At 65.2% G+C, this 23,644-nt stretch overlaps 1 protein-coding gene across 5 annotated transcripts in view; it reads right to left on the reverse strand.

Moving 5' to 3' along the window:
• Positions 1-1,470: 1,470 nt before the first annotated feature.
• KIF1A (kinesin family member 1A) overlaps positions 1,471-23,644 on the reverse strand; it is a 101,702-nt gene continuing 79,528 nt past the window's right edge. For 3 of the 5 annotated variants that reach the window (XM_047846559.1, XM_047846564.1, XM_047846561.1), the window contains 14 exons: positions 23,511-23,595; positions 21,135-21,240; positions 18,715-18,741; positions 9,188-9,302; positions 8,087-8,220; positions 7,046-7,107; positions 6,579-6,724; positions 6,112-6,312; positions 5,571-5,648; positions 4,902-5,026; positions 3,966-4,118; positions 3,215-3,407; positions 2,250-2,368; positions 1,471-1,897 (listed from right to left, as the gene is read on the reverse strand). In XM_047846559.1, the coding sequence (XP_047702515.1) occupies positions 1,855-1,897; positions 2,250-2,368; positions 3,215-3,407; positions 3,966-4,118; positions 4,902-5,026; positions 5,571-5,648; positions 6,112-6,312; positions 6,579-6,724; positions 7,046-7,107; positions 8,087-8,220; positions 9,188-9,302; positions 18,715-18,741; positions 21,135-21,240; positions 23,511-23,595 (1,587 nt within the window). In that variant the 3' untranslated portion in view covers positions 1,471-1,854. Of the gene's footprint in view, positions 1,898-2,249; positions 2,369-3,214; positions 3,441-3,965; positions 4,119-4,901; positions 5,027-5,570; positions 5,649-6,111; positions 6,313-6,578; positions 6,725-7,045; positions 7,108-8,086; positions 8,221-9,187; positions 9,303-18,714; positions 18,742-21,134; positions 21,241-23,510; positions 23,596-23,644 lie in introns of those variants that run through there. The other 2 variants (XM_047846560.1, XM_047846562.1) reach the window with 2 other exon arrangements.

Consider the following 23,644-nt stretch of genomic DNA (forward strand, 5'->3'; position numbering starts at 1 on the left):
GCGGGTGGAAGTGACCGCTGACGCACTGCCCAGACCAGCTACGGGAAAGGCGCGCTCACAGCCTCCAAGCGGCCCGGCGCGGCCGGCGGAACCAGACGCGGCTGCCGACGGCGCTCAGAGGGGGGAGCCCGTCCGCCTGGTCCCACGTCCGGGGCGAAGCTCAAGTTATGGGGGGGATAACTTTCCCAAAGGGAAGCCTCCAACCGAAACCTGGTCGCTTGGTGTGGGAGCCACGCCCACGCACCCCTAGAGGAAAGAGGCCGCGCACACCTCGGGCCTCAGGGCGCGGAACCCGTACAATATCCACAGGCCTCGTCAGTGCCGCTTGGGGACAGCCAGGCTGAGGGGGCCCCAGACCACTGGCCGGGGTGCGACAAGGTGATCTGAACCAAGTGGGAAAGGGGGTGTCACTGGGGTGCCCTGCAGGGTCTGGCGAAGGCAGTGGAAGGCACCAGAGAACGGCATGGACGCCCAGGTTCCGAGCGGAACCTGCTCGTGGCGGGACAGGGGTTTCTGGATCGGTTGCTGTTTTGACTGGAGTTAGAAAGAGGCCACGTGTGGCTGCGGGCAAGGGAACAGGTCACCGAAGACGCCCCCAGACCCCCGGGTTTCTCTGATGTGTTTGTGGCCCGGGTGTGGTGCCCGACCAGACTCCCAGCCCGGGGCAGGCTCTTGCCCCGGCGGCCGGGCCTGGGGCGTGCAGTCCCTGGGGGCACGGATCGGACACTGCAGCAACACAAGGGCAGCGCCCTCAGGTGCAGGAGAGGGGAGCCTCCTTGATGACGGGGGCCCCATTGCCGGCTGCCCTCCCCTGACCCCGTGGAATCTTCTCACTGGGACTCACAGACACTCCTCTCTCGGGGCAAAGGGGGGAAGCCACACACCTTCTTCCCGGGAACCACCTGGAGCTTGAGAAGCTGCACCCCCAGCCCCCCACCGCCCGGACCATCTCTCCCCCCGCCACCTGCACCCTGCCGGCCTGGACACACCACCCCTGCCGTCCCTGCCGGGAGAGCCCCACCGCCCAGGGGCCCATCTGCCTGGTCCCCCGTCGTGCCCACACGCTCCCGGGGAGAAGCTGCCGGCACTGCCCGCGGGGTCGCGTCTCGGCGGCTGCTGTCCGGGTGAGATGCGGATTCTACCTCCGGCTGGGAGGGTGCACACCACCCCCCTCGCGGCCTGGACCTCGGGCGCCGGGTCCCCTGATGCTCACACACACACACACACACACACACGCACCCCGGGTGGAAGGCCTCCCCCACGAGCCTGAGCTCGGGCCTGGGTGGACGTGCCCCCGTGGTGCCAACCAGGTGGTGCCCCGGCCTGCGCAGACGCCTCTTCACCATGGTCTTCCCTACGAGGCTTGGGGATGAGAGAGGGAACAAGCAGGGGACGGGGTCCATCCGAATCCTACGGGTCTATGTGAAGGCATTAGAAATAAATACTTATAAATAGAACACAGTCTTATAGTTAATTTCTGAGTGGCCTGTTTCGGTGTCACTAACTAATGTATATTAATTATAAGTCTGTCTATGCTTAAAAAAATATCAGAACGGCGGCGACGCCCCTGACTTGTGCCCTCCGGCCTCTGGCACCTCCCAGCCGCTCCCACCCGGGGCCCGCTCCGAAAGAAGACAGAACGTGGCCTCTGCTCGGGGCAGGATAGGTGTTGCGGTGCAGGCGCCCGGGCCAGAGGTGGCGCTCTGTGGGGCCCCGCGCAGCGTCCCCAACAGGGGACCGGCTGGCTGGCTGGCTGGTGGGGGCAGGCTGGGCGCGCGTGACATGACGGATGGTGACGAGGACTGGGGGCGGGGCTGGCCTGCTGGCTGTCGTGGGGGCGCGGGGGGCTCCGGCTCAGACCCTCATCTGGGCAGACCGCCGTCTGGACAGCTTGGACCTGCGGGAGGTGGAGACAAGCGGGGGTCGGGATGCTGGCCTCTTGGCGGCGGACGCCCCCTCTGCTTCCCTGCTCACCCGGAGACCCGGGCTCAGGAGTCGCCCACCTGCCTTCTGCAAGTCAGCGGTGCAGGAGGGGCAGGGGTCCCATCGCCAGGGCTCGCTGTGCCCAGGCCTGACCGTGAGTTGTGTTTGCAACCGCGTGAGGGCCTGCCCCCGGAAGCAAGTACATTTTGAACATCTCAGGGGCTCATATGCTTTACCAGCAGCAATGACACAAATTAGGCATTAACGTCCTCAAGAACGCGCCCGGGGGCGGTGCCCTCCCACCACCTGCAGGGGGAGCCGCGTACCGTATGGTCCCGGCCAGGAGGGGGTTGAATGCGTACAGCCAGTCATGCATGTCCTTGTCGCTGTTGGCCTGCAGCAGGATGCCGCGGTGCTCCGTGCACACGGCAAACGTGTTGGGTGTCTGCAAAGGCAGGGCTGCCGTGAGACGCGGCGCGAGGCCTCCGCCAGGTTGGCACGCGGCGGTCACCGTGGGGCACGGGTGGGGGCAGGGGAGGGGCGCCACCGGGACATCCCAGGGGTGAGGGAGCAGGAAAGAAGAACCCGCAGGGGACAACCACAGTGCACACGGCCCGGTCTGACCCACACGGGGGCGGCCCCCTCGCGGAAGGCTCTGCGGTTGGGGACACCCTGTGTCTTCTCCTGCCCCAGGGCTCCCTTGTGGCCTGCTCTGCGTGGTCCCCTGGGATGCGTCTACCCCTCCCGGGCCCAGGTTCCTTCCCCTGCGATTCTGACTCTGCTGCCGTGCCGGCCTCTCCTGCTGAGCCTGAGCCCTGGGTGGGGCAGGTGTGGGCGGCACGCCGAGTTCGTGCCCACCCCCCACCACAGGGCATCAGAAATCGGCCAGTGGGTGCTGTAGGAGTCTGGCAAAGCCAGGGTCACTGCTGGCTCGGAGAGGGGCAGGGCAGAGCCAGGGGACAGGAAGGCCGTGTTCCCAGGCCCACGACATGGCCGGCCCCGTGGGGCTCAGAGCCCCCGGCCCAGGGTGTCCCTGGGGAATGGGTCAGTGCTCGCCCCATCTGTGGACCACAGCCATGGCTGGCCGTCACCAGGACTAGGTGCCCCGTGGGAGGGCCGAGGGGGGACTCTGTGAGAGACGGGACGTGGGGACCTCGGCCTGGCAGCGAGTAGGAAACGGGCCTACGGGGGACGGGGCCCGGGGTCCGGCTCCCACCTCCCGCCGCCCTGCCGGGGGTTCGCCGGGCCTTGGCCAGCCCGGGACCCGCCCATCCCGTTTCCAAGGCTGTACCTTGAGCATGGCCTGCTGGTCCTCGCTGTACTCCACCTGGGCGGTGGACAGGTTGAGCACGAACCTCTCCACAGAGTCCTTGTCGCTGTTGTACATGTAGGCATACGGCCGCCGTACCACCACGAAGCGCTTGGCCCAGCCGGCCGTGTGTGGCTCCAAGAAGTGCAGGTAGCCCTTCTTGGAGACGATGGGGCTGCAGGAGGGACGCCCGCTGGCTCATGTGCTCCTGGCGGTCAGTGGGGGTCTCACGGTGGGGCCCACCACCCTCCACCAGGCCCGTGGCGGTACCGGCCGGGGCTCAGGGGCCATGGGGCACCCGGTAGAGCCCCAACCTGGGAGATCGGAGACCAGAACCGCCAACCTATTTCTGGGCCTCAGTTTCTCCAGCTGTGAGAAGGAGAAACTTTAAAAAAAAAAGCTGCAACCGCCTTCGCTGTCACGTGGGGTTCCGTGACCACAACCTGCGGAGGGTGGCGTTCTTGGGCCACAAGGGCCAGGCAGGCATCTGGCACAGAGGCCAAACTGATAACGCGCAGAGGCATTAAACCGTCTTTCTGCAGAGGTGCCCGCGAGGTCCCCGGCCCCCTCCTGCCCTTTTGCTGTCTGCTCCTTCTCTGCTCCTGCCCCAGGTCAGGGGTGGCCTGCCTGCCTGCCTCCCTAGTGTGGCGCTGTCCTGGGCCTGGGTCAGGGACAGAGCTGGCCGGGAGGTTTTAGAAGAGCCCCGGTTTGGGGCAGGGCACCCCCCACACACCTGACCCGGATCTCCTGGATGTCAGGAACCAGCAGGCGCGGGGGCTCTTTGTCCGCCTCCACGGCCCGAGCAGGGGATGGAAGCTTCTTCGAATCTGCCTCGGGCACAGACTCAGGTTCTGGGCTGGCCGGCCGGGAGCAGGGCTGCGGGGTCCTGGGGAAGCAAAGCGAAGCCTCTGCACCCCCGCAGGGAGAGTCCCCGCTGGGCCGGGGAGCCACGTGGGACCGGGCTTCCCCCCACACCCAGCCGGCCCCATGGGCACCTCCCAGGGTCGGCCCGGCCGCAGCCACAGCTGGAGCTCGGGGAGGGTCCGGCGTGGCCGCAAGACCCACCGCCCTTCTCCTGACACTTTCCGCTCCCCGCCCGTGTGAAAGCGGCCCCCTGTCTCTTCAGCTCCCCAGCTGAGCACAGGCCCGTCTCAGATGAGGCCCGGAGGGCTGGATGCCTTTTTATTTTAAGAAGAAAACGTGGATGCCTTGAGGGATTTAAAGTCTAAGGGACCGGGCGTAAGAGGTGCCGGTAAAGCTGAGCAGACACCAGCCATCAGCACGACGGCAGGCCCGTGGGTCTCCAGGCTACTGTGTTGCCGGCTTTCCTACTGACTATTGTTCGAGCACTTGCCCCCGAAAAGGGTTTGGCTTTTGTGCCGGTTTGACCCGTTCCCGGTTTTCGTCCCCGGTGCATTTTAAATCTACCCTTCAGCAGAAACCGGCCTCGGGAAAGTAACACAACCGGAGATGGGTGGGGGCCGCGCCAGCCAGGGCAGGGCGCGGGGCAGATCCCTTCCAGCTGGCCCTGCCCTAGATGCCTGCGGCCGTCCCTCGTGCCCGGCCACGCGCGTGCCACGTTCCCTGCACTGTGTGCCTGAGTCACGGCCGAGGTCATCGGTCGGTTCTCGGCACTGGAAGCTGCTCCCGGGGCCCGGAGCTCACTCACCTCGGATCGGCTGCTCCGTACCGCCCCTCCACCAGAGAGGGGCAGGTGGAGGAGGGTGTGAGCGTGGCTGCCCCCAGAGGGGACATGGATGGGTCCCGAAGCAGGGTGACAGACATCTCGGAGAGCTGTGGAGGACAGTGGGCCTTTGGCGGGGGGCTTGCAGAGTGGGGACACCCCTGCAGTGGCTAATTCCTATGCCTCTGCTCACCTTTTACCTCCATCTGGGGCACCCCCATTCCAACTGCAGGCCGGACCCTCTACCCAGCCCCCCTCGACCGGCCCCTAGCCCCTACACGCCCCTACACACGTCAAAGGTGACGACCAGCGATGGGCCGCAGACTGAGCAGAGGCTGCGCACGGCAGGTCCTGAATCAAGGGGGGTGGGGCAGCACGGGGACCACACTAGCTCTGGGGACCGGGATCCGTCCCCTGGTAGGGGAAGGATGGCCACAGGGACGGGGCCTGACCAGCCCAGGACAGAGGCAGCTGGGTGAGGGCCAGGCCGGGAGGCCCCTGTGCTCCACAGACCCCAGGCACAGGGAGACGGGGCCCTTGGCAATGACAGTATGTTTCTAAGAAAACCCTTATTTCCTTCTCTGGATACGACTGTGAGTTCTTCTTGGTGACAACAGCCCCGTGATGACCTGGGGGTGGCCCCTCTCTGCCCACCTTGCTCTCGCTGGCGCTGATGCACACGTGGCTGTGGGTGTACTCTCGGTTGAACGTGTGCGTGAGGAGGCGTAAGCACTGTTAGAGGAACAAATGCCCGGAGTCAGGAGGCCCCCGGACCCGGCTCCGCCCCAGGCACGGCCCCTGACGTGGGTGACTGTCCGGGGGCCCAGGCACCTCCACCCTCCGAGGTGACGGCTGAGCCGGGGAAGCCTCTCAGAGCAGGCTGGGGGCCGAGGGCAAAGACGGGGGGTGGGCAGCGCTGCCCACAGTCTAAGAGGCCTTCCCCGCGGCCCGTCAAGCGGCAGAAAGAGCCAGCTCCGGGCAGAGGGGGTAAGCTCCCCGTCAGCATAGGTATTCAAGGAAGCAGGTCACTGCTTGGGGGAGGAAGCTGTAAAAGGCTGACAAATTCCAGTGTGGGTGGGTGAGGGGTAGGCGAGGGGACTCCCGGGACCCCTCGTTCTCCCCGCTCCTGCTCTGACGGGACAGGGCTGAGTCACCCCCAGAGGGGCCGGGGTCACGGCAGCGCTGCCTGAGCCACCTTGACGGCCAGCTCCCGCTGTCTCTCGTTGGGAGCCTCCAGGGGGGACGGCCGGCCCTCGGCCGAGAGTGGGGACGAGGGGCCGGACGGGCCGTGGGAGCCGGAGTCCTCGCTGGAGGCGGGGGACGGCGCCTCGGGGCCAGGCCGCTGCGTGGTCTCCAGCTTCTCCCGCAGCAGCAGGTAGTGCCTGGTCTTCTCCACCTGCACGAGAGCCGGAGCGCAGCTCAGCCCCGGGGGCGCCCGGACCCACGAGCGCCCGCCGTTTCCCTGGGGCGCTGCCGGCACTCGGCCTTGAGCCCCAGCCCCGCAGCCGCCCTTCGAAGCAGCCAGCGAGCTGCCCTCCCCCCGCAGGTGTGCGGCTGCCCCGGGGTCGGCGGGGGGTGGAACTGATGGACACTCGAGCCCCCCCACCCCGCCGCCCGTGCGCCCTGCGGCCCGCAGTCCGCGCCCGATGAGCACAGGCGCACCTCCTGCAGGAGACTCAGCTTCTCCAGCTCCCACTGGTGGTCCAGGATGAGGCTGTCGCTCCGGGGCCTCCAGCCCGCCAGGTTCTCCTCGCCGCGGACGTAGGCCACAGACGTATCGAGCACGCGCCTCCGCCGCCGCTGCATCCCTGGAAAGGGGGCGCCGGTCTGGCCACATCCGCGCCCTGGCGCCAGGCCTTGGGCCCCCCGTGGGGACTTGTCCACGGAGGGAGGCCGGCCCCCCCGGGCAAGCCTCAGCCACAGGAAGTCATCCGGCACAGCGGCCGCTGGGCTCGCCCCCCGCGCTGCCTCTCCCCTCACGGTCCTCCGGCCTCTCAGAACAACTCCCGAAGTGCAAAGGTGAGCACGTGAGTCTCGAAAGTGAGGGCGCCCCAAAACGGCAGCTTAGCTGATGGACCCCGGGGAACCCTGGCTCCTAACCAAGTGCCCCCCCCCCCCCAGGCGCCTACCTGGGCTGCCGGCATCGGCCACATGGCACAGGCTGAGCTCGTACACGCCTGTCACGCGGTTGCTGCGGGGAGAGGGGAGGCGGGTGGCACCGGGCATGGCCAGGGCCGATCAAATGCGAAGCTGGCACCGGTCCTGCTGACAGCCCATGCTGGGTGGCCCTGCGCGGGGCCGCGGGGGCCCTGAGCTGCAGCCACGTGTGGGCGGTCCCCTTCCCAGACCCCTCCGGGCCCCCTCTCGCCAGGGACCACGATTTCGCCAAGTGCGCGCCACGAACCTTTGCACAGGGGGGAGCCAGGCTCGCAGGCGGTATCCCGTGCTCACTAGGTGACCCTGCGTGGCCGGGTTACAGCCAGCCCAAGGCCACTAAGTCCTGAGCCCCAGACTCTGTCCTCCTGGCTGTACCCAGGTGTCCCGCACACTGGGGTCCACGAGACGGTGTGGGGAGCCTCACCGAAGGTGAGCACAGGTGGCCTGCTGGTCTCTCCTCACTGCCGTGACACTCTCGTTCACCACCCCTCCCCGCCCCAGGAATGCAGGGACAGGTCAGAGAGCAAGAAGGGACGGCTGGGCCTGGGCCTGACACTCTCCTCCCTCGGGCACTGCCAGCCTCCAATGGCAAGAGGCCGTGTCCAGAATGCCCTCTCTCCAGTCGCAGCCCCAGGCCTGATGGCACGGCCCTGAGGTCCTACGGGGAAGCAGACCCAGGACCACCCACAGGAGGGCCGAAGGGCCAACCCCCCAGGCCTTCTCCTGCATGCCTGTGGGCAGACTCGGGCTCTCTCACACCCCTCAATGTGCCATCTGTGTCCCATGGCCTCCACTGACCCCAACATCAGGGGCAGGTGAAAGGCTCTGAATGCAGGAGGCTGGCTGGGACAGTGGCCAGTCTGCCTTCTGGTCTGGGCCCCCCTGAAGCCGGCGTGTCACTCGAGCCTCTGCCAGACACGCCAGCCGCTCCCTGTGCAGAGTCCGGTCTGTCCTCACCGGGACCAGAGTGCCGGACAGCAGACCCCCGGGCCGCCCCCCGAGGGCAGGCTCACCTCTCCGAGGCCCGCAGGCTCCCGCTGCCAAACAGGTTGCGGATGGAGCGTGAGGCGGGCAGCTTGGCATCCCGAGAGTAGAAGACCATGCAGAAGTCCTTGGTGATGACGGCTGGCTGGGTGCAGTTCTCCATCTGCAGTGGGGGGCAGGGGGGCTCAGGCGCAGGAGCACCCCGCGGCACCCGGGCCCCAGGCCCCCTTCTAACCTCCCGGGGCGCACAAGCCACTGACCGACAGCCCCAGACCTTCCTGGGTCTCTGCCCTGGCCCCCCACCCAGGTGCGAGCTCCCTGCACCCCTCCCCCCCCAGGAGACTTCCGGGAGAGAGCCAGGGCCCCGCCTCCCTGGGCCGCAGAGGGCTGGCGTTGGGGCCGGGGACCCCGAAGGTCCCAGACACAGGCCTCACCCTGTCAGGCCCCCGCCACCTTGCCACGGGATGGGGCAACACGCTCCCCAAAACACCTGTGAAGATCAAACCAGATCCTGGCTTCCCACCCACATTTTAACTCTAGATGACTTCCCGGGGCCCTGACACGCCGTTTCTCACACCGCTGCTTCTCTTGTTTTCCTGCAGCTCAACGGCAGGTGCCGGCAAGGCCGCTGTGGGCCGGGACTCACGGCGGCAGGGCCCAGCCAGGGCTTCCCCAGCAAACCGCCACCCCGAGAGGCAGTCGGGACGCTCCCTTCCCACAGCCGGAGCAATTGGGCTGGGAGGGGAGGTGGAGTGCCACCGTGCCACCAGCTGCCACCCTCCGGGCTGCCAGGTCCCCGCTGTTGCACCCAGCTGGCAACGCCCATGCTCCGGGCCACCCGCTGTGCTTGGCAGGGAAGGCACAGCGCAAGACCCTGGGGACGGGCTTGGGCAGGCTCTTGGTTCAGGCTGCCCGGAACATGGACGCAGGCCTCCCGCAACCCCGAGGTCAAAGCCACACTGGACATGGTGCTGGGAGGGGGAACGGCGCCATTAGAAGTACGTGGACTGAATAAGAACCTGACAAGTCCTCTGTCCGGGGCTACCCAGGGCCCCCACTGCCCCTTGGCAAGCATCTCAGACTTGGGGGGGCAGCGATTTGGGGGTGCACCCTTGGCACAGATTTCTCACCTCAATGTAAGCCGAGAGGGTCATGTAGATTTTCTCTCGGTACGGGGTGACCCGGTTCAGCAGCAGAGAGTTGTGCATGGAGCTGTCCCACGCGGCCTCAAACTGGTAAAAGGTCCTGGAAGGAAGCAGAGACAAGGTCAAATGTGGCAGCACACGGGCTGCGCTTGTGGGCTGGGGACATGCAGACGGACAGACACAGACAGAGAGACCTATGGGCCACCGGTCAGGAAGCCCGGGCGGCGGGCCGAGGGGAACAGTAGGTTCCTCCTTACTGGGGACCGGGCTGGGTGGGGGACTCCCCTGCGGACGGACAGATGGACGGACGGACGGGGCAGCCGCAGCGCAGACGCTGAGGCGGGGGCAGAGGGGGCAGGGAAGGGAGGGCAGGAGGCAAGCGGGCTGGGACACAGCAACAAAGGGAAAGAGGGAGGGAGAGGAGGGGAGGTGGGGGCAGACAGGGGTGAGAGACGCGGAGAGGGCAGAAGGGGGCCGCCCCTTCCTGCCCCGTCTGAGTAAGGAGGTCCCGACCTGCCCAGGTTTGCCAAAACCTTGTGTGGCCCATCTCCTCCCTTGGGGGAGGACACTTGGAGTGGAAGCGGGGTGGCCCGGGGCAGATGGCCTCGCCCCTGCCCCCCGCGGCCAGGCTCCTCTCGATTTAGCACAGAGCAGGTGGTGGGCCCTGCTCCCTGTCCCCGCCTCGAACCCAGAAAGATTGTGAGCAGAGCCGGAGGCCCGTGGCCCCTCTGAGGGCAGCCTAAGCCGCCCCTGGGAGGCGGGACATCACACTCCTCAGCGGCCTCCGCTCCGGGGCAGGGTTTCCTATTATAGGATAGCTCCTGTTTTCACCCACCCGGCAGAGCTCCTAAACTCTTGTCCGAGGCCGGGTGGGCATTCGAGGATCCTCTCTGAGGTGGTAAATTTGCCTCAGTCCACAGTGTGGCCACTCAGCCCCCAGCCTTGCCCCGTTTCCATCCAAGCATCCTCAAAGACACAGACCGCGGGCAGCGGCTCACGCCCTGGCCCCACCGGGCCCGCCCCCCCCCCCCCCCCCCCCCCCCCCCGCCCCACGAGGAGCCGGCCCGGCCCAGGGGCGCGGAGGGCGGCCAGGAGGAGCAAGGCCACGCCGGGGCGCGGACGGGCTCCCCGTGACACGCTCAGGGGCGTGGGGCAAAGCAGTGGGACGGGGCAGGGCCGCTGTCACACACGCGTCACCGAGGACAAAGACCCAGGGGAAGAGACGTGAGGACAGCGGGGTGACCGGAGAACTGGCAGAGAGCGCAGGGGAGACGTCGCAGGAGACAGGGGACTGAAAAGCGGAAGAGGGACGGACCAAGCCAGCGCGGAAGAGAAAAGTGAGCTGTACCTAGTGTCATTTCCAAACGAAACGCTAAAGGTGGAGGCAGCCAGGACACACACGTACACACAGAAGAGATGGACAAGTCAAAACGAGCACGGTCACACGGCCGGGTACAAGCTAACCGACAGTGAGCGGGTGTGTGTGCTGTCCCGCCGGCCGCCGAAGCGCCTCACGGGGCGGCGGGCGGGGCCCTCTCCGACCCCGGCCCCCCGCGTCTGCACTGAGAGCTTTGGGCCCACCCCAGCAGGACCAGGCGGGTACCCGTGGACCCGTGACCAAGACCTAAAGGGACACCCTCGGTCCCGGGGGCCCCCAGACGCCGCAGGCCCGCAGGCACGGCCCGTGGTCCACGGCAGCCTGGCCCAAACGCCCTCCGGACTGCCGGGCTCCGAATGCTCCCGCACGGCCACTCGACCCCGGGCCTTCGCCAGACATCTCTGTACCCTGCTTCCTGAACGGACCACCGGCAGGCACTGGGGCCCCATGGAGACGTGCTGCGGGCTGAACGAGCCAGGACAAGGTGCCGAGGGCGGGGCCCGGGGGTCATCATCCTTAGTCCTCGCCTCCTAGAGGCCCCGATGACACACCAGGGACGGCTAGCCTGGGGCCCCCACCCAAGTGGGCCAGCCAGCCCCAAACCCTCCAGCTTGGCCCACGGCCTCAGCTCGGTGCGGTCCCCTCTGTCCACCTGCCTCAAAAGTCGCTAAAGAACACCACCGGCTTCCGTTCCGCTGCGAGCGCTCCGGCCGTGTGGACCCAGCCTGCCCCCACCGCTGGCTCGAGATCGGGGACCAGCACGGGGACAGCGTGCACTCTCTGTGTGCCCCTTCCAGGGCAGGCTCCTACTCGGGCATCAGGAGCTGGGTCCCCGCCTCGTCCGGAGCCCCTCAGCCTCGGGCCGGACACTCCAGAGGAGCCAGAGCCAGCCCGGTCTGGCCAGCCAGAGACCCAGGGCTCAGCCAGGGGCCTGGCCCCAGGACCAGGTGGGCCATGCTAGAACTGGCTGGAGCCGCACGGAGAGACGGCACACCTCCAACAAGGCTTACCGAGGCCCCTCGAAGGTGCCCTTGGCCGGGAGGCCCTCCGTCAGGCTTTCGCCCTGATGAGACTCCAGTGACCAAGAATCCCTCCGAAAACCTGAACCTGTGGGTCTCACGTATGAGGTGACGGGGGGTGGGGACCCTCTTGGGCCCACGTCCACAGCCTAGGATGGCACCTTTCACCGCACCGTTCCCCAGGTGCCAAGATGGCCAGGGTCTGACCTGGCATAGCCAAGCTGCTGCCCGTAGCTGGCTCCAAACCACTGGTCAGCCCCCAGCCAGCCGTGGGTGCCAGACCCCGGAGCCCCAGGCAGGAAGGGTCCCCAACAACACTCCCGAGCCCCTGGAGCCTCTGCAGAGGGAGGTCCCGCCCAGATGACGGCAGGTGTGCTTGGGGTGCAGAGGGCGGTGGCCCCCCCGATGTGGGACCTAGACAGCCACGTAGGACACCAAGCCTGCAGGACGCAGCATGGTAACCGCTGATTGGTGCCCCCTTGATCAGGAAGCAGGAAACTAAGACCCGGAGAGCCAGAGAGGGAGCCGTAGTGAGCCAGGATGCCATGGGAGGCCGTGGGTACCATTCCGGACCCCCACTGGTGAACAGGCGCAGGACTCTGGAGATCTCTCTGGGCGTCAGGTCACCCCCAGAAGAGAGCCCCATTCCCCACAGCACCCCTCACTCTGCCCCACCCGACACCCAGCCAGTCCCTCAGATACAACTCCTGGGGGAACCGTGCAGCCCGGACGTGGGGTGTCCGGACCCGAAGCGGCAGCACCACTCGGGACGCTGCGCTGTCAGCAGTGCGGATTCTCAGGCCCCACCCCCAACCCACTGACCCACTGAGGCTGAAACACTGGGATGCGGCCACCTCGGGAGTGGAGCCCCTGAGCCCGCTCTGGCGCCTCCCCTTGGGCTGGGCCCACCCCACCAGCCCGCGGGCCCTCGGGATCCAGCCCGTTTGGGGAAACAGGCCAGAGCACGTGTCCCTCCTCCAGTGAGGTCCCACCCACGGCCCCAGTCCTCAGCCCTTCTCCGGGCCACCCCTGTGTAGAGAGAGCAGCGGGCAGGGCAAGGCTTGGCCCACGGCAGAGCCCTAGGGGTTCCCACGGGGCCCTCCCTCTGGAAGGAAAATGCCGCCCTGCACAGATCCTTCCGCAGCCGACTGCGGGGCTCAGGATCGAGGCGCCCCCTCCTCTGAGACATCCCTGGTCCGGTCCAGCAGCCTCCAGCCCTGTCTCAACACAGGGCAGCTCAAGCCGGGTGGGGCGGGGTCCCAGGCTGGGAGGTCGCTCGGCCGGCTCTCCTCTAGCCACGCACGAGAGTGGGGCCGCAGGGGCCCAGAAACGGGACCACCCCCAACTGAGTGCCGGGACGTGGAGCTTGATGCTCAAACAAGGGAGGACCCATGTGGGGAAAACCAAACACTCGCTTAAAAAGTTTGTGGACAGAGAAAACGTCATACGCTCTACAATGTTTTGTCCGTGTCGACTCTTGCTCAGAAAGTTTCAGCGGCTACACCGGCCAGGACAGGGGCAGGTGTCTCATCTCCCCTCGGATTGTGACACGGGAGCCCCCACGCCTGCCCTGCCCTGCCTAACCCAACGGGCTGTGCGCCCGCGCACGTCCCCGCGGGGCTCAGGTGGGGCCGGACTGCCAGGGTAGGGTAATCGGGAGGTCGGGGCTCCCAGCACACAGGCCTGGGCATTCCCGATGGCACTCTCGCGTGCCGGCTGCACGTGGCCTATTTAGACATCTAGACAACCGTGTTGTGACTTGCACCTGGCGCTTGTGACAAGTGTCTCAGCTGTGGCAGGTTAGTGGGCGGGCCAGGTGGGCATCCTGACGTGAACGGGTTTGTTGAGAATCTGAAAATTAAACCCATGCTCAAAGTTTCAGCAAGAAACTCATAGCGCTCTAGGAAGTCCGTTTCTAGAAGAGAATTACTCTCAAGAGTGGCCCTGGGGACAGCGAACCGACAGGCAGACTTCCAGGACGGAGCCCCCCGGACTGCAGCCGGGACAGCCCTCGTGTCCGGTGAGGAGCGGGACCCCAGCACCGTCACACAGCCAGGAGCAGGGCAACGGGCTTGAACCCCAGCCTCGGGGATTCTGCTGCACCTGACGCGACACATGTAAGGCTCAGCGGCCTCACCCACCGTGCCGTGCGAGGGTCCTTGGACCAGAAGGAAAAGGAGAAATGAGAGGATTAAGGGACTGAGGGGACGAGGAAGTGGGGAGGTGAGGGGGTGAGGGGGTGAGGGGGTGAAAGGATGAAGGCAGGGGGTGAGGGGATGAGGGGTGAGGACATAGGAGAGTGAGGGGCGAGGAAGTGAAGGGAGAAGGGGTGAGAGGATAAATGGTGAGGGGTGAGGGAGGAGGGGATGAGGCAATGAGAGGGTGAAGGGTGAGGAGGTGAGGGAATAAGAGGGTAAGGAGTGAGGAGGATAAGAGGGTGAGGGGCGAGGAGATAAGGCTGAGGGGTGAGGGGATGAGGGGTGAGGGGATAAGAGTGTAGGAGGTGAGGAGGTGAGGGGATAAGTGGTTGGGGGTGAGGCGTGAAGGGCGGGGGGAGAGGAGGTGAGGGGATGAGGGGTGAGGGAGAAGTGGTCAGGGGTGAGGGGTGAGGGGATGAGAGGTGAGGGGATGAGGGGTGAGGGGTAAGTGGCTGGGGGTGAGGGGTGAAGGGTGGGGGGTGAGGAGGTGAGGGGATGAGGGGTGAGGAATAAGTGGTCAGGGGTGAGGGGTGAGGGGATGAGGGGTGAGGGGTGAGGGATAAGTGGTCGGGGGTGAGGGGTGGGGTGGTGAGGGGATGAGAGGTGAGGGGTGAGGGGATGACGGGTGAGGGATAGTGGTCAGGGGTGGGGGGTGTGGGGTGAGGGGGTGAGGGATTGAGAGGTGATGGGAAGACGGGTGAGAGATAAGTGGTCAGGGTTGAGGGGTGAGGGGATGAGAGGTGAGGGGTGAGGGGAAGAGGGGTGAGGGGGAAGTGGTTGGGGATGACGGGTGAGGGGATGAGGGGATGCGGGGTGAGGATAAGTGGGTGGGGTGAGGGGTGAGGGGGTGAGTGGATGAGGGGATGAAGGGTGAGTGTTAGTGGTCAGGGGTGAGGGGTGAGGGGATGACGGGTGAGGGGTGAGTGGATGCGGGGTGAGGATAAGTGGGCGGGGTGAGGGGTGAGGGGGTGAGTGGATGAGGGGATGAAGGGTGAGTGTTAGTGGTCAGGGGTGAGGGGTGAGGGGATGACGGTAGGGGTGAGGGGATGTGGGGTGAGGATAAGTGGGCGGGGTGAGGGGTGAGGGGGTGAGTGGATGAGGGGATGAAGGGTGAGTGTTAGTGGTCAGGGGTGAGGGGTGAGGGGATGAAGGGTGAGTGTTAGTGGTCAGGGGTGAGGGGTGAGGGGATGACGGTGTGGGGTGAGGGGATGCGGGGTGAGGATAAGTGGGCGGCGTGAGGGGTGAGGGGGTGAGTGGATGAGGGGATGAAGGGTGAGTGTTAGTGGTCAGGGGTGAGGGGTGAGGGGATGACGGGTGAGGGGTGAGGGGATGTGGGGTGAGGATAAGTGGGCGGGGTGAGGGGTGAGGGGGTGAGTGGATGAGGGGATGAAGGGTGAGTGTTAGTGGTCAGGGGTGAGGGGTGAGGGGATGACGGGTGAGGGGTGAGTGGATGCGGGGTGAGGATAAGTGGGCAGGGTGAGGGGTGAGGGGGTGAGTGGATGAGGGGATGAAGGGTGAGTGTTAGTGGTCAGGGGTGAGGGGTGAGGGGATGACGGTAGGGGTGAGGGGATGTGGGGTGAGGATAAGTGGGCGGGGTGAGGGGTGAGGGGGTGAGTGGATGAGGGGATGAAGGGTGAGTGTTTTTGGTCAGGGGTGAGGGGTGAGGGGATGAAGGGTGAGTGTTAGTGGTCAGGGGTGAGGGGTGAGGGGATGACGGTGTGGGGTGAGGGGATGCGGGGTGAGGATAAGTGGGCGGCGTGAGGGGTGAGGGGGTGAGTGGATGAGGGGATGAAGGGTGAGTGTTAGTGGTCAGGGGTGAGGGGTGAGGGGATGACGGGTGAGGGGTGAGGGGATGGGGGGTGAGGATAAGTGGGCGGGGTGAGGGGTGAGGGGGTGAGTGGATGAGGGGATGAAGGGTGAGTGTTAGTGGTCAGGGGTGAGGGGTGAGGGGAAGAGGGGTGAGGGGGAAGTGGTTGGGGATGACGGGTGAGGGGATGAGGGGATGAGGGGTGAGGATAGTGGGCGGGGTGAGGGGTGAGGAGGTGAGTGGATGAGGGGATGAAGGGTGAGTGTTAGTGGTCAGGGGTGAGGGGTGAGGGGATGACGGTGAGGGGTGAGGGGATGCGGGGTGAGGATAAGTGGGCGGGGTGAGGGGTTAGGGGGTGAGTGGATGAGGGGATGAAGGGTGAGTGTTAGTGGTCAGGGGTGAGGGGTGAGGGGATGACGGTGAGGGGTGAGGGGATGCGGGGTGAGGATAAGTGGGCGGGGTGAGGGGTGAGGGGGTGAGTGGATGAGGGGATGAAGGGTGAGTGTTAGTGGTCAGGGGTGAGGGGTGAGGGGATGACGGTGTGGGGTGAGTGGATGCGGGGTGAGGATAAGTGGGCGGGGTGAGGGGTGAGGGGGTGAGTGGATGAGGGGATGAAGGGTGAGTGTTAGTGGTCAGGGTTGAGGGGTGAGGGGAAGAGGGGTGAGGGGGAAGTGGTTGGGGATGACGGGTGAGGGGATGAGGGGATGAGGGGTGAGGATAGTGGGCGGGGTGAGGGGTGAGGAGGTGAGTGGATGAGGGGATGAAGGGTGAGTGTTAGTGGTCAGGGGTGAGGGGATGATGGGTGAGGGGTGAGGGGATGCGGGGTGAGGATAAGTGGGCGGGGTGAGGGGTGAGGGGGTGAGTGGATGAGGGGATGAAGGGTAAGTGTTAGTGGTCAGGGGTGAGGGGTGAGGGGATGACGGTAGGGGTGAGGGGATGCGGGTGAGGGCTAAGCGGTCGGGGGTGAGGGATGGGGGACGAGCGTGACAGGTGACGGGTGACAAGCAGGAGACCCACAGGTGCAAAGCTGTGTGCAAGCCGCCCTGCCCAGAGCTTCACGTCGCAGCCCGTGTGTGTCCCGGCCATTCGGGCGGGGGCGAAATTATCCCCTTTCTAAGGGGGAAGGAGAACAAGGTTCCCGAAGGCTCTGCCACCTGTCCACACTCACTCGGCCAGAGGAGGGCACTGCCAGGCTGTCCCGGGTCCCCACCCCACGCCGCACACGTGGGACAAGACCCTCCCTCCGCCACCTCCCACGGTCCCGCCACCACGGTGGCTCCCTGCCCCGTAGAGCCGGGCCCTGCGGGGAAGGCACAAGTCCGAGTCTTGGGGCTCTGACCCCCATTTCGCTCTCAGTGCCCTAGGCCTCCTCTTATAGGCCAAGCCCACTGGGGCCAGTGAGCCCTCTTCTGGAACTGGGGGGACTGTGCTCCCCGCTCAGGTGCAGGGGTGAGGGTCTCATGACGCTGGGGGGCTAGCAAAGAAAGCCCTGCCGGAAAGGAAAACTGGTTCCCTTTCCTGGTGCCACACCTCCCCCTGGCCACGGGGCATTATCTCTCCCCAGAACCTTCTGGAAGGTCTGTGTCTGGGGGGCGGGCTGAGGACCGGCAAGCACCCCTCTATCCTACTGCACTGGCTGTGGCAGCTCAAACATGCACAAAACAGTCACGCCCCCTCGAGCCCTCACACCGACCGGCCTGGAGGTCTCCACTCGTCAAGGAAACAGCCCTTAACTTGGGTCCCGCCCAGGGGAGGAACCGGAGCCAGGGGCTCCCAGCCCAGAGCCTTCTGAGAGCAGCCACACGGCCTTAACCAGCCCGGCTCCCCGCCCGACCTCCTCCAGCGCATGGCCCAGAGAGACAGGTCCCTTCTGGCCGGCATGGCCGTGCCCCCTTTCCTGGGGCAGCCACTGCCACCCTAGTTCTCCCCTGACAGGGTCCCCAGAGGGCCCGCAGAAGGCTCTGGAAAAGATGGGTTCATCCAACAGGTGCGATGTTCGAGTGCGCCCCTAGGGTCACACCGGCGGGACCACAGCCTGCTGCCCTCCCTGGGGCCTAGGCTCCAAGTGCCCGGGTCACACTCACAGTGACCCTCACGGCCATGACTCAGTCCTGCCGTGCCCCCTGCCCCACCCTGGGGCTCCTTCCAGAAGAGGAGCAGGCACCACCCCTACCCGGCTCAAGCTACCATGCAGCCTCAAGGCTCAAACGTTTGCCGGGAGCCTTCCAACCGCTCACTTCGCCTTTCAAAACGGCTGTCCTGGGAGACCGCCACCACGGAGCTCTGACCACAATCCACAGGACCCGGAGGGAGACGACCTTGACCCTCTGCCCAGAACAGACTTGGGTCTCAGGGACAGGTCCTGATTAGGAACTCTGAGGCTGTCCGTGCCCAGGGCCTCACTGACCCTTGCACCCGGTGGGCACTGGCAGGGGCCCCACTCAACTCAGAGAGGGCATCCCCTGCCCGGGAACCCCTGCCTCCGGGGGGTTTGGACCTGGGGCCACCCGGGTGAGTCCCGAGACCTACTGGGCCCTTCCCAACTTCACCGCCCACCTACTTGCAAACGGTGTGTGGTGGCCAGCCTGGCCGGGCAACCGCCCAGCAGCGGAGGGTATGGCGCAGAGGTCCCTTGCAGGGCCGGTACCCGTCTGCCCTCCCGTCCCGGGCCCAGCGCCGGCCCCTCCTCCCCCTTTTCTCTTTCACCTTGCAGGGAGTGGGGCTGGTGCGGCCAGCCTGCATGCAGGGCGGGGGGGGGCACCGGCTCTTGCTCCGGCAGGGGTGGGTCAGCGCGGGGCGGGCAAGGCTCAGGGGTGGGGGGAGCAGGAGGCCAGCCAGTGTCTACGGAGGGGCGGGCGGGAAACTACGGATGCAGCCAAAATCAAGAGTACGGGAAGGAGCTCAGCCAAGAGGGAGGGAGGGGGTGGGAAGAGGAAGCAACAGAGAAAACCAAAAAAGTATTCCGAGGAAAGAAAACGAAAGAAAACGGAGAAACAGGAGGGAAAGGGGAGCGAGTGTAGAAGGGATCAAAAAGCCGAAATTAAAAGTCAGGGCTGTGGGTCTGGGGAAGGAGAGAGGCTGGAATAAAACCAAGGGGGCACAAATGATACCTAGGCATGTCCGAATCAAGAAACTGCCTGCAAAACACAAACAATCACAGGTTAGTGAGGGCGGCGGGGCAGGGCGGCGGGACAGCGGGCAGCGGGGCGGCAGGGCAGCGGCAGCGAGGGGAGGGGCAGCGGGAGAGCAGCCGTCTGCGGCAACAGGCCCACTCTGAGCAAAGCGTGGGGCCTTGCAGCGGAGGAGGCCGAGGTCGTGGCAAAGCATGAGGACAGCCCGAGCCCCTCGGCCCAAGCCAGGCCTGGGGTCTCTGAGCCCCAGCGTCTCCAGGGGGAGCAGGGCGCACCCAAGCGGCCCATCACAGGGCTCTGAGGACATCAGCCAGGGTTGGGGAAGAGGAAGATTCTCGGGAAGGGGCCCGCCGGCTTGGCCAGCGGAGCCTCGGGATGGCACCTGCCTTGGGCCGCCAGGTGAGGAGGGTCCCCAGGACTTTGCTGGGGGCAAAGCTCGGGGGTCAGAGCAGTCCTGGGGCTATACTGGCGTGGGCAGGAGCCAAGCCTGAGGCCCAAGCAGCTCTGGCAAGGTCTATGGTCCTGCCCCGTGGACGGGCCTTCCTCTACCTTTGGACCAGGGCTTTGACCTAAGACACAGGGCCAGTGGACCCCAGAGCTGCCCCGAGGCCAGCCTCACTTGCCACAGCTCCCAGGAGGCAGAACCAAAGCCCCATCAGTGACGGGTCCTCGGGCCTCTAGGGACAGGGGTGGACCTATTTAGCTACAGCCCTGCTGACCCGAGGTCCAGCCGGGAGCCACAGCCTCCTAAGCTACCCCGGGACGTAGCCCAGAGCCAAGGGCCCCTCGGCCAGGCTGGCGGGACGATGGAAAGACCCAGAAGCACGGTCCTCAGTGTAGAGAGACCGCGCAGGGAGGGAGGCCCAGAGGGAACATACCCACCCCCACTCGCTTGGTTTTGCCCCCACTCCATTTCTGCCCCCAAAGCTAGAAGTTGCCTGGGCAAAGGAAGGGTCAGAGGCCAGGCGGATGCTGAGGTCACTCAGCACGGCAGACAGACCCCTCCCCAATGGCACAGGCGGTCCCGGGGCACCCTCCCCTCTGGGGTCCCGGTCCCCACATCCCTGCAGGCGGCCCCGTGTGGCTGGGGATCAGGCCTCCTCTGACACATTCTCACGGCCACAGAGGGGCCCCCCAGCCTGCACATCATGAGAACCCCCTCGGCACTCTGCATCCCACTCCTCCCTCCCCTGGACGTGAGGGCAGTGGAGTTTCTTCTGGGAGGCTCCTGGGCAGGGCTAGAACGAGTCACAGCTGCCCCTCTGGGGGTCTTGGACTCCTAGCCCCCCAACTGCCCACACTGAGGGTGCTTCTCTTACAGCCAACTCCTTGGGGCGTCCATGATGAGCCCAGGCTCCGTCTGGACCCGGGAGTCAGGACAGGACGACTCCCTCAGGTCCTTTTACATTTACGGATCCCAGCCTTCGTTGCAAGCGTGGGGTCCCCTGTCCCCTCCGAGCACACCCAGCCCTCAAAGAAGTTTTTCCTGCAGACACTGTCACAGGAACCCGTGAGGACACCCAGAGTGTGAACTCCAAGGGTCAACTCTCAGCTTCTGCTTCTGGGCCAGGTCTAGCCCTCCGCAGCAGCCATCCAGCACTCTGGAACACCTCATCCTTCCCCCAAGTCCCTAGAAAGCAGCATCTCAGACACAGCCAAGCCCACGTCCCCGCCAACAGGGCAGCTCTCGGCAGTTAGGAGCTGCCCTCCCCCCGCCCCCCGCCCCGTCAGTCCTCAGATACCACCCCTCACCTCCCGCCCCCTCGCCTCCGGCAAGCCTCAACAAGGCTGGCTTGTGGGGGGCTGCTAAGGGTGTCCCTGGGGGCTTGCATACCCCGACCATTGTCCCAGATGTGGCGGGGCTGGGGCTGCCCGGGCTGCTGAGTCTTGGCCATTAACCACAAGCTCGGAAAGGAATAGCCCAGCGACAAGGAGCGCGTGCCAAATGGTGCCTGGCGGATCCAGGACCCCCAGCCCGAGGGACCCCGGCCAGAGCCCCAGACTCACCCACAGCAGTGTGGTCGGGGAGATTCAGGACCGCCTGTCTGCGCACCACCCCGTGTTGCCCCCCCCAAAACTCCTGAGGAGAGAACCCAGCTCACCAACCCCCGAGTCCCGCTGCCCCTCCACCAGGTGACCGAATGGACAGGCCGGACGAATGCGAGAGCCAGTGATGGGACAACGTGTAGACAAACACACCAAAGGACGTGGAGGCCACGAGCCTGCCCGTCCCGTACCTGTTCCGGAGGTGTCGGAAAGGAAGGCCCAAAAGTTTCGGGGCTGGACACGTACCGGACCCTACAAAGCCAGGTCGGCTGAGGGCACGCCCTGGGTCTTGACCTGGACCCTGTCTCCAGGGAGCTGGGAACAGAACCCATTGTCACCCCAAGGGGACTCACCGGTCGTCCTGGGCCGGGTGGATGTAGCCAGAGGAGAGGATGTTGAGAGACAAGATGTTGGGGTCGATCAGGGACTCGTCAGTTTCTGGTGTGTTTCGAATCCGACCTACGGGAAAGGCCATGGGCTCAGTCACCTCTCAGGATAACGGAAGGGGGTGCTGGGTCCCCGCCTGGGCGAGGGCTCTGGAACCGTGACACCGCATCAGGGAGCGGGTTCCCCACGTGCCCACAAGAGCGCCGGACAGGGAGCCCATGGCAAGGTCTGCTACCAGCCGGGGCGTGAGCGCCCTGTGGATCACTCCACCGTCGTTCCTCCCATAATTGGAGTTTTTCAGCTTAGACACTCTCAAGGTCTGTCTCTCTTGCACCCAACTGATAGATTCCAAACACTCGGCCTAGAATGTACAGGCTCTCGTTGGAAAAGAAAATCTTAGCAAGATAAGGAGAGATTTTCCCTTCAAGAAAGAAAGAAAGAGAGAGAAAGAGAGAAAGGAGGAAGGAAGAAAGGAAGGAAGGAAGGGAGGGAGGGAGGGAGGACACTATCTGGGCCACAGATCTCTCCCTGCAGGTCACATTTCCAACAGAAGCCTCTAAGCCGCCCACACTGGGGTGGTGGTCCTATCCGCTGCGAGTCAGGAATCCCGCTGGCGACCCCGTTAGTAATTTCCTGCCCTGGTAGCATTAGGTTGAATACTCTGCTTCTTCAGGGGACACACACGCACTACATTTTCTCCTTAAGCCCTGTGTGCCGCCCCCCACACAGAGGTGAGGCAGAGCCCGGGACCCGGCCCGGATTCTGTGTCTGTACACGCGGCAGCTGCTGGCCCCACTTCCTGGAACCTTCTTGCAACTGTTGGGCTCTGGGAGAAGGCAGGTGTGGGCTCCCCGAGAAGTGCTCTCCAGCATGTGCCCCCGTGGCTGGAGGTGGAGTGCCCCACGGCTCGGCTGCCGGAAGAAAGCTCGCCACAGTGCCAGCCTCATCCCTGCTCGGCCCCTGGAGCGCGTGCTTCTGCAGAGGTTCTCTGCCCCTTCCGAGCGTGGCCAGGTGCTCCGCCTGCAAGAGCGACGCCCCGGAGCCCATTCGCTCCCAGCCCGCTCGCCGGTCCGTGTGGTTTATGAAGCCCAGAGAGGCACAGCCCAAACACCCCAACATGGAGCGGGGGCCTTGGCGTTCACACCAGCATCTCCCCAGATCCTTTCACCAGCTCCCCTTCTCTGCCCACACACGGGACACACACTCCTGCCTGCATCCGGTCCACGCGCTGGCCGGGTGTCTGCTAACTCTTTAAGTCGATTCACTGTCCACGCCGGCCCTAAACGACATCTGAGATGAGGATTGGCTCGCCTGCTCCAGCCTTTCGCCGTGTGAGTGAAAAAAGATACGAGATGTCTAAAACGAAAGCATCTGTCCTGGGCCCCCAGAACCTCCTTGTCCACAGCTCTGTGCTTTCGGGCATAGCACGATGGGTCTCACGGTCATGTCCCCGCTCCTGCACCCTTGGAACCCCCTCTCCAAGCCCCAGGGACGGCACCCTGCAGCTGCTGCCCTTCTGGCCACAGAAATGCCCAGGATGGGGTTTCCAGAGCGATCCATCAATCCAGGAAGGGTAGGGGCGGACAGGTGTCCATGTCCTTGAATGAAAACTGGACAAAGTCTATAGCTCGGCCGAGAAACTCTTCCAGTAGACCAAAGAGTTCACAGCGTGAGGTCATGGAAGAAAACCGTCTAAGAGCCGTGGTGACCGCCAGGAGTTGAACTGTGTCCTCCCCCCAAAACGGTTGTGTTGAAGTCCTAACCTGCAGGACCTCAGAACGTGACTTTATTTCGTGACAGGGTCTCGGCAGGTACGATCAGTTGAGATGGGGTCACAATGGAGTAAGCAGGCCCGAATGTAGCTTCTTCTATAGGAAGAGGCCACGTGAAGTCGAAGCATTAAAGCCGGTGGGTCCCCAAGCCGAAGAGGGACAGACATTCCCCACCAACCTCCAGGAAGGGCTCTCCCCTACGGGCTTCAGAGGGGGCATGGCCACCTGCTGACACCCTCAGACTCAGGCCCCCAGGTCTACGGGAGGATCGTTTTCTGTTGTTTAAGCTGCCAGTCTGTGGTGCTGTGTCACGGCAGCCCTGGTGAGCTGACACGGTGATTGCATAGAAATTTGGAATCATCACCCTAGTCCGAGCTTTCCTTTCCTAGGCTCTTCAGAGAGGCACAGAGAGGTTAAGCGACTTAGCCAGAGTCACACGGCATCAGGGGCAGAGCTGTGGTTAGCAGTCAGCCGCCTGGCCGGGACGGTGGGGGGTGGAGAGGGTGGGGCCCTGTTGCTCCCAGCGGCCCAGCCCCTGCCCCCAAGGCAGCCCCCACCCGCCTCACTCACCCACGACGAGCTCTCGGACTTCCTTCCAGCGGATGTGGCTGCCCGTCTCGTGCAGCAGTGTCACGGTTATCCGTCTCTGGATACCCTGCCAGGCACCAGGAGAGAGGACATGGTCAGATCGTCTGGGGGTCACA

Source organism: Prionailurus viverrinus, unplaced genomic scaffold (genome assembly GCF_022837055.1).
Source record: "Prionailurus viverrinus isolate Anna unplaced genomic scaffold, UM_Priviv_1.0 scaffold_39, whole genome shotgun sequence".
Lineage (NCBI taxonomy): Eukaryota > Metazoa > Chordata > Mammalia > Carnivora > Felidae > Prionailurus > Prionailurus viverrinus.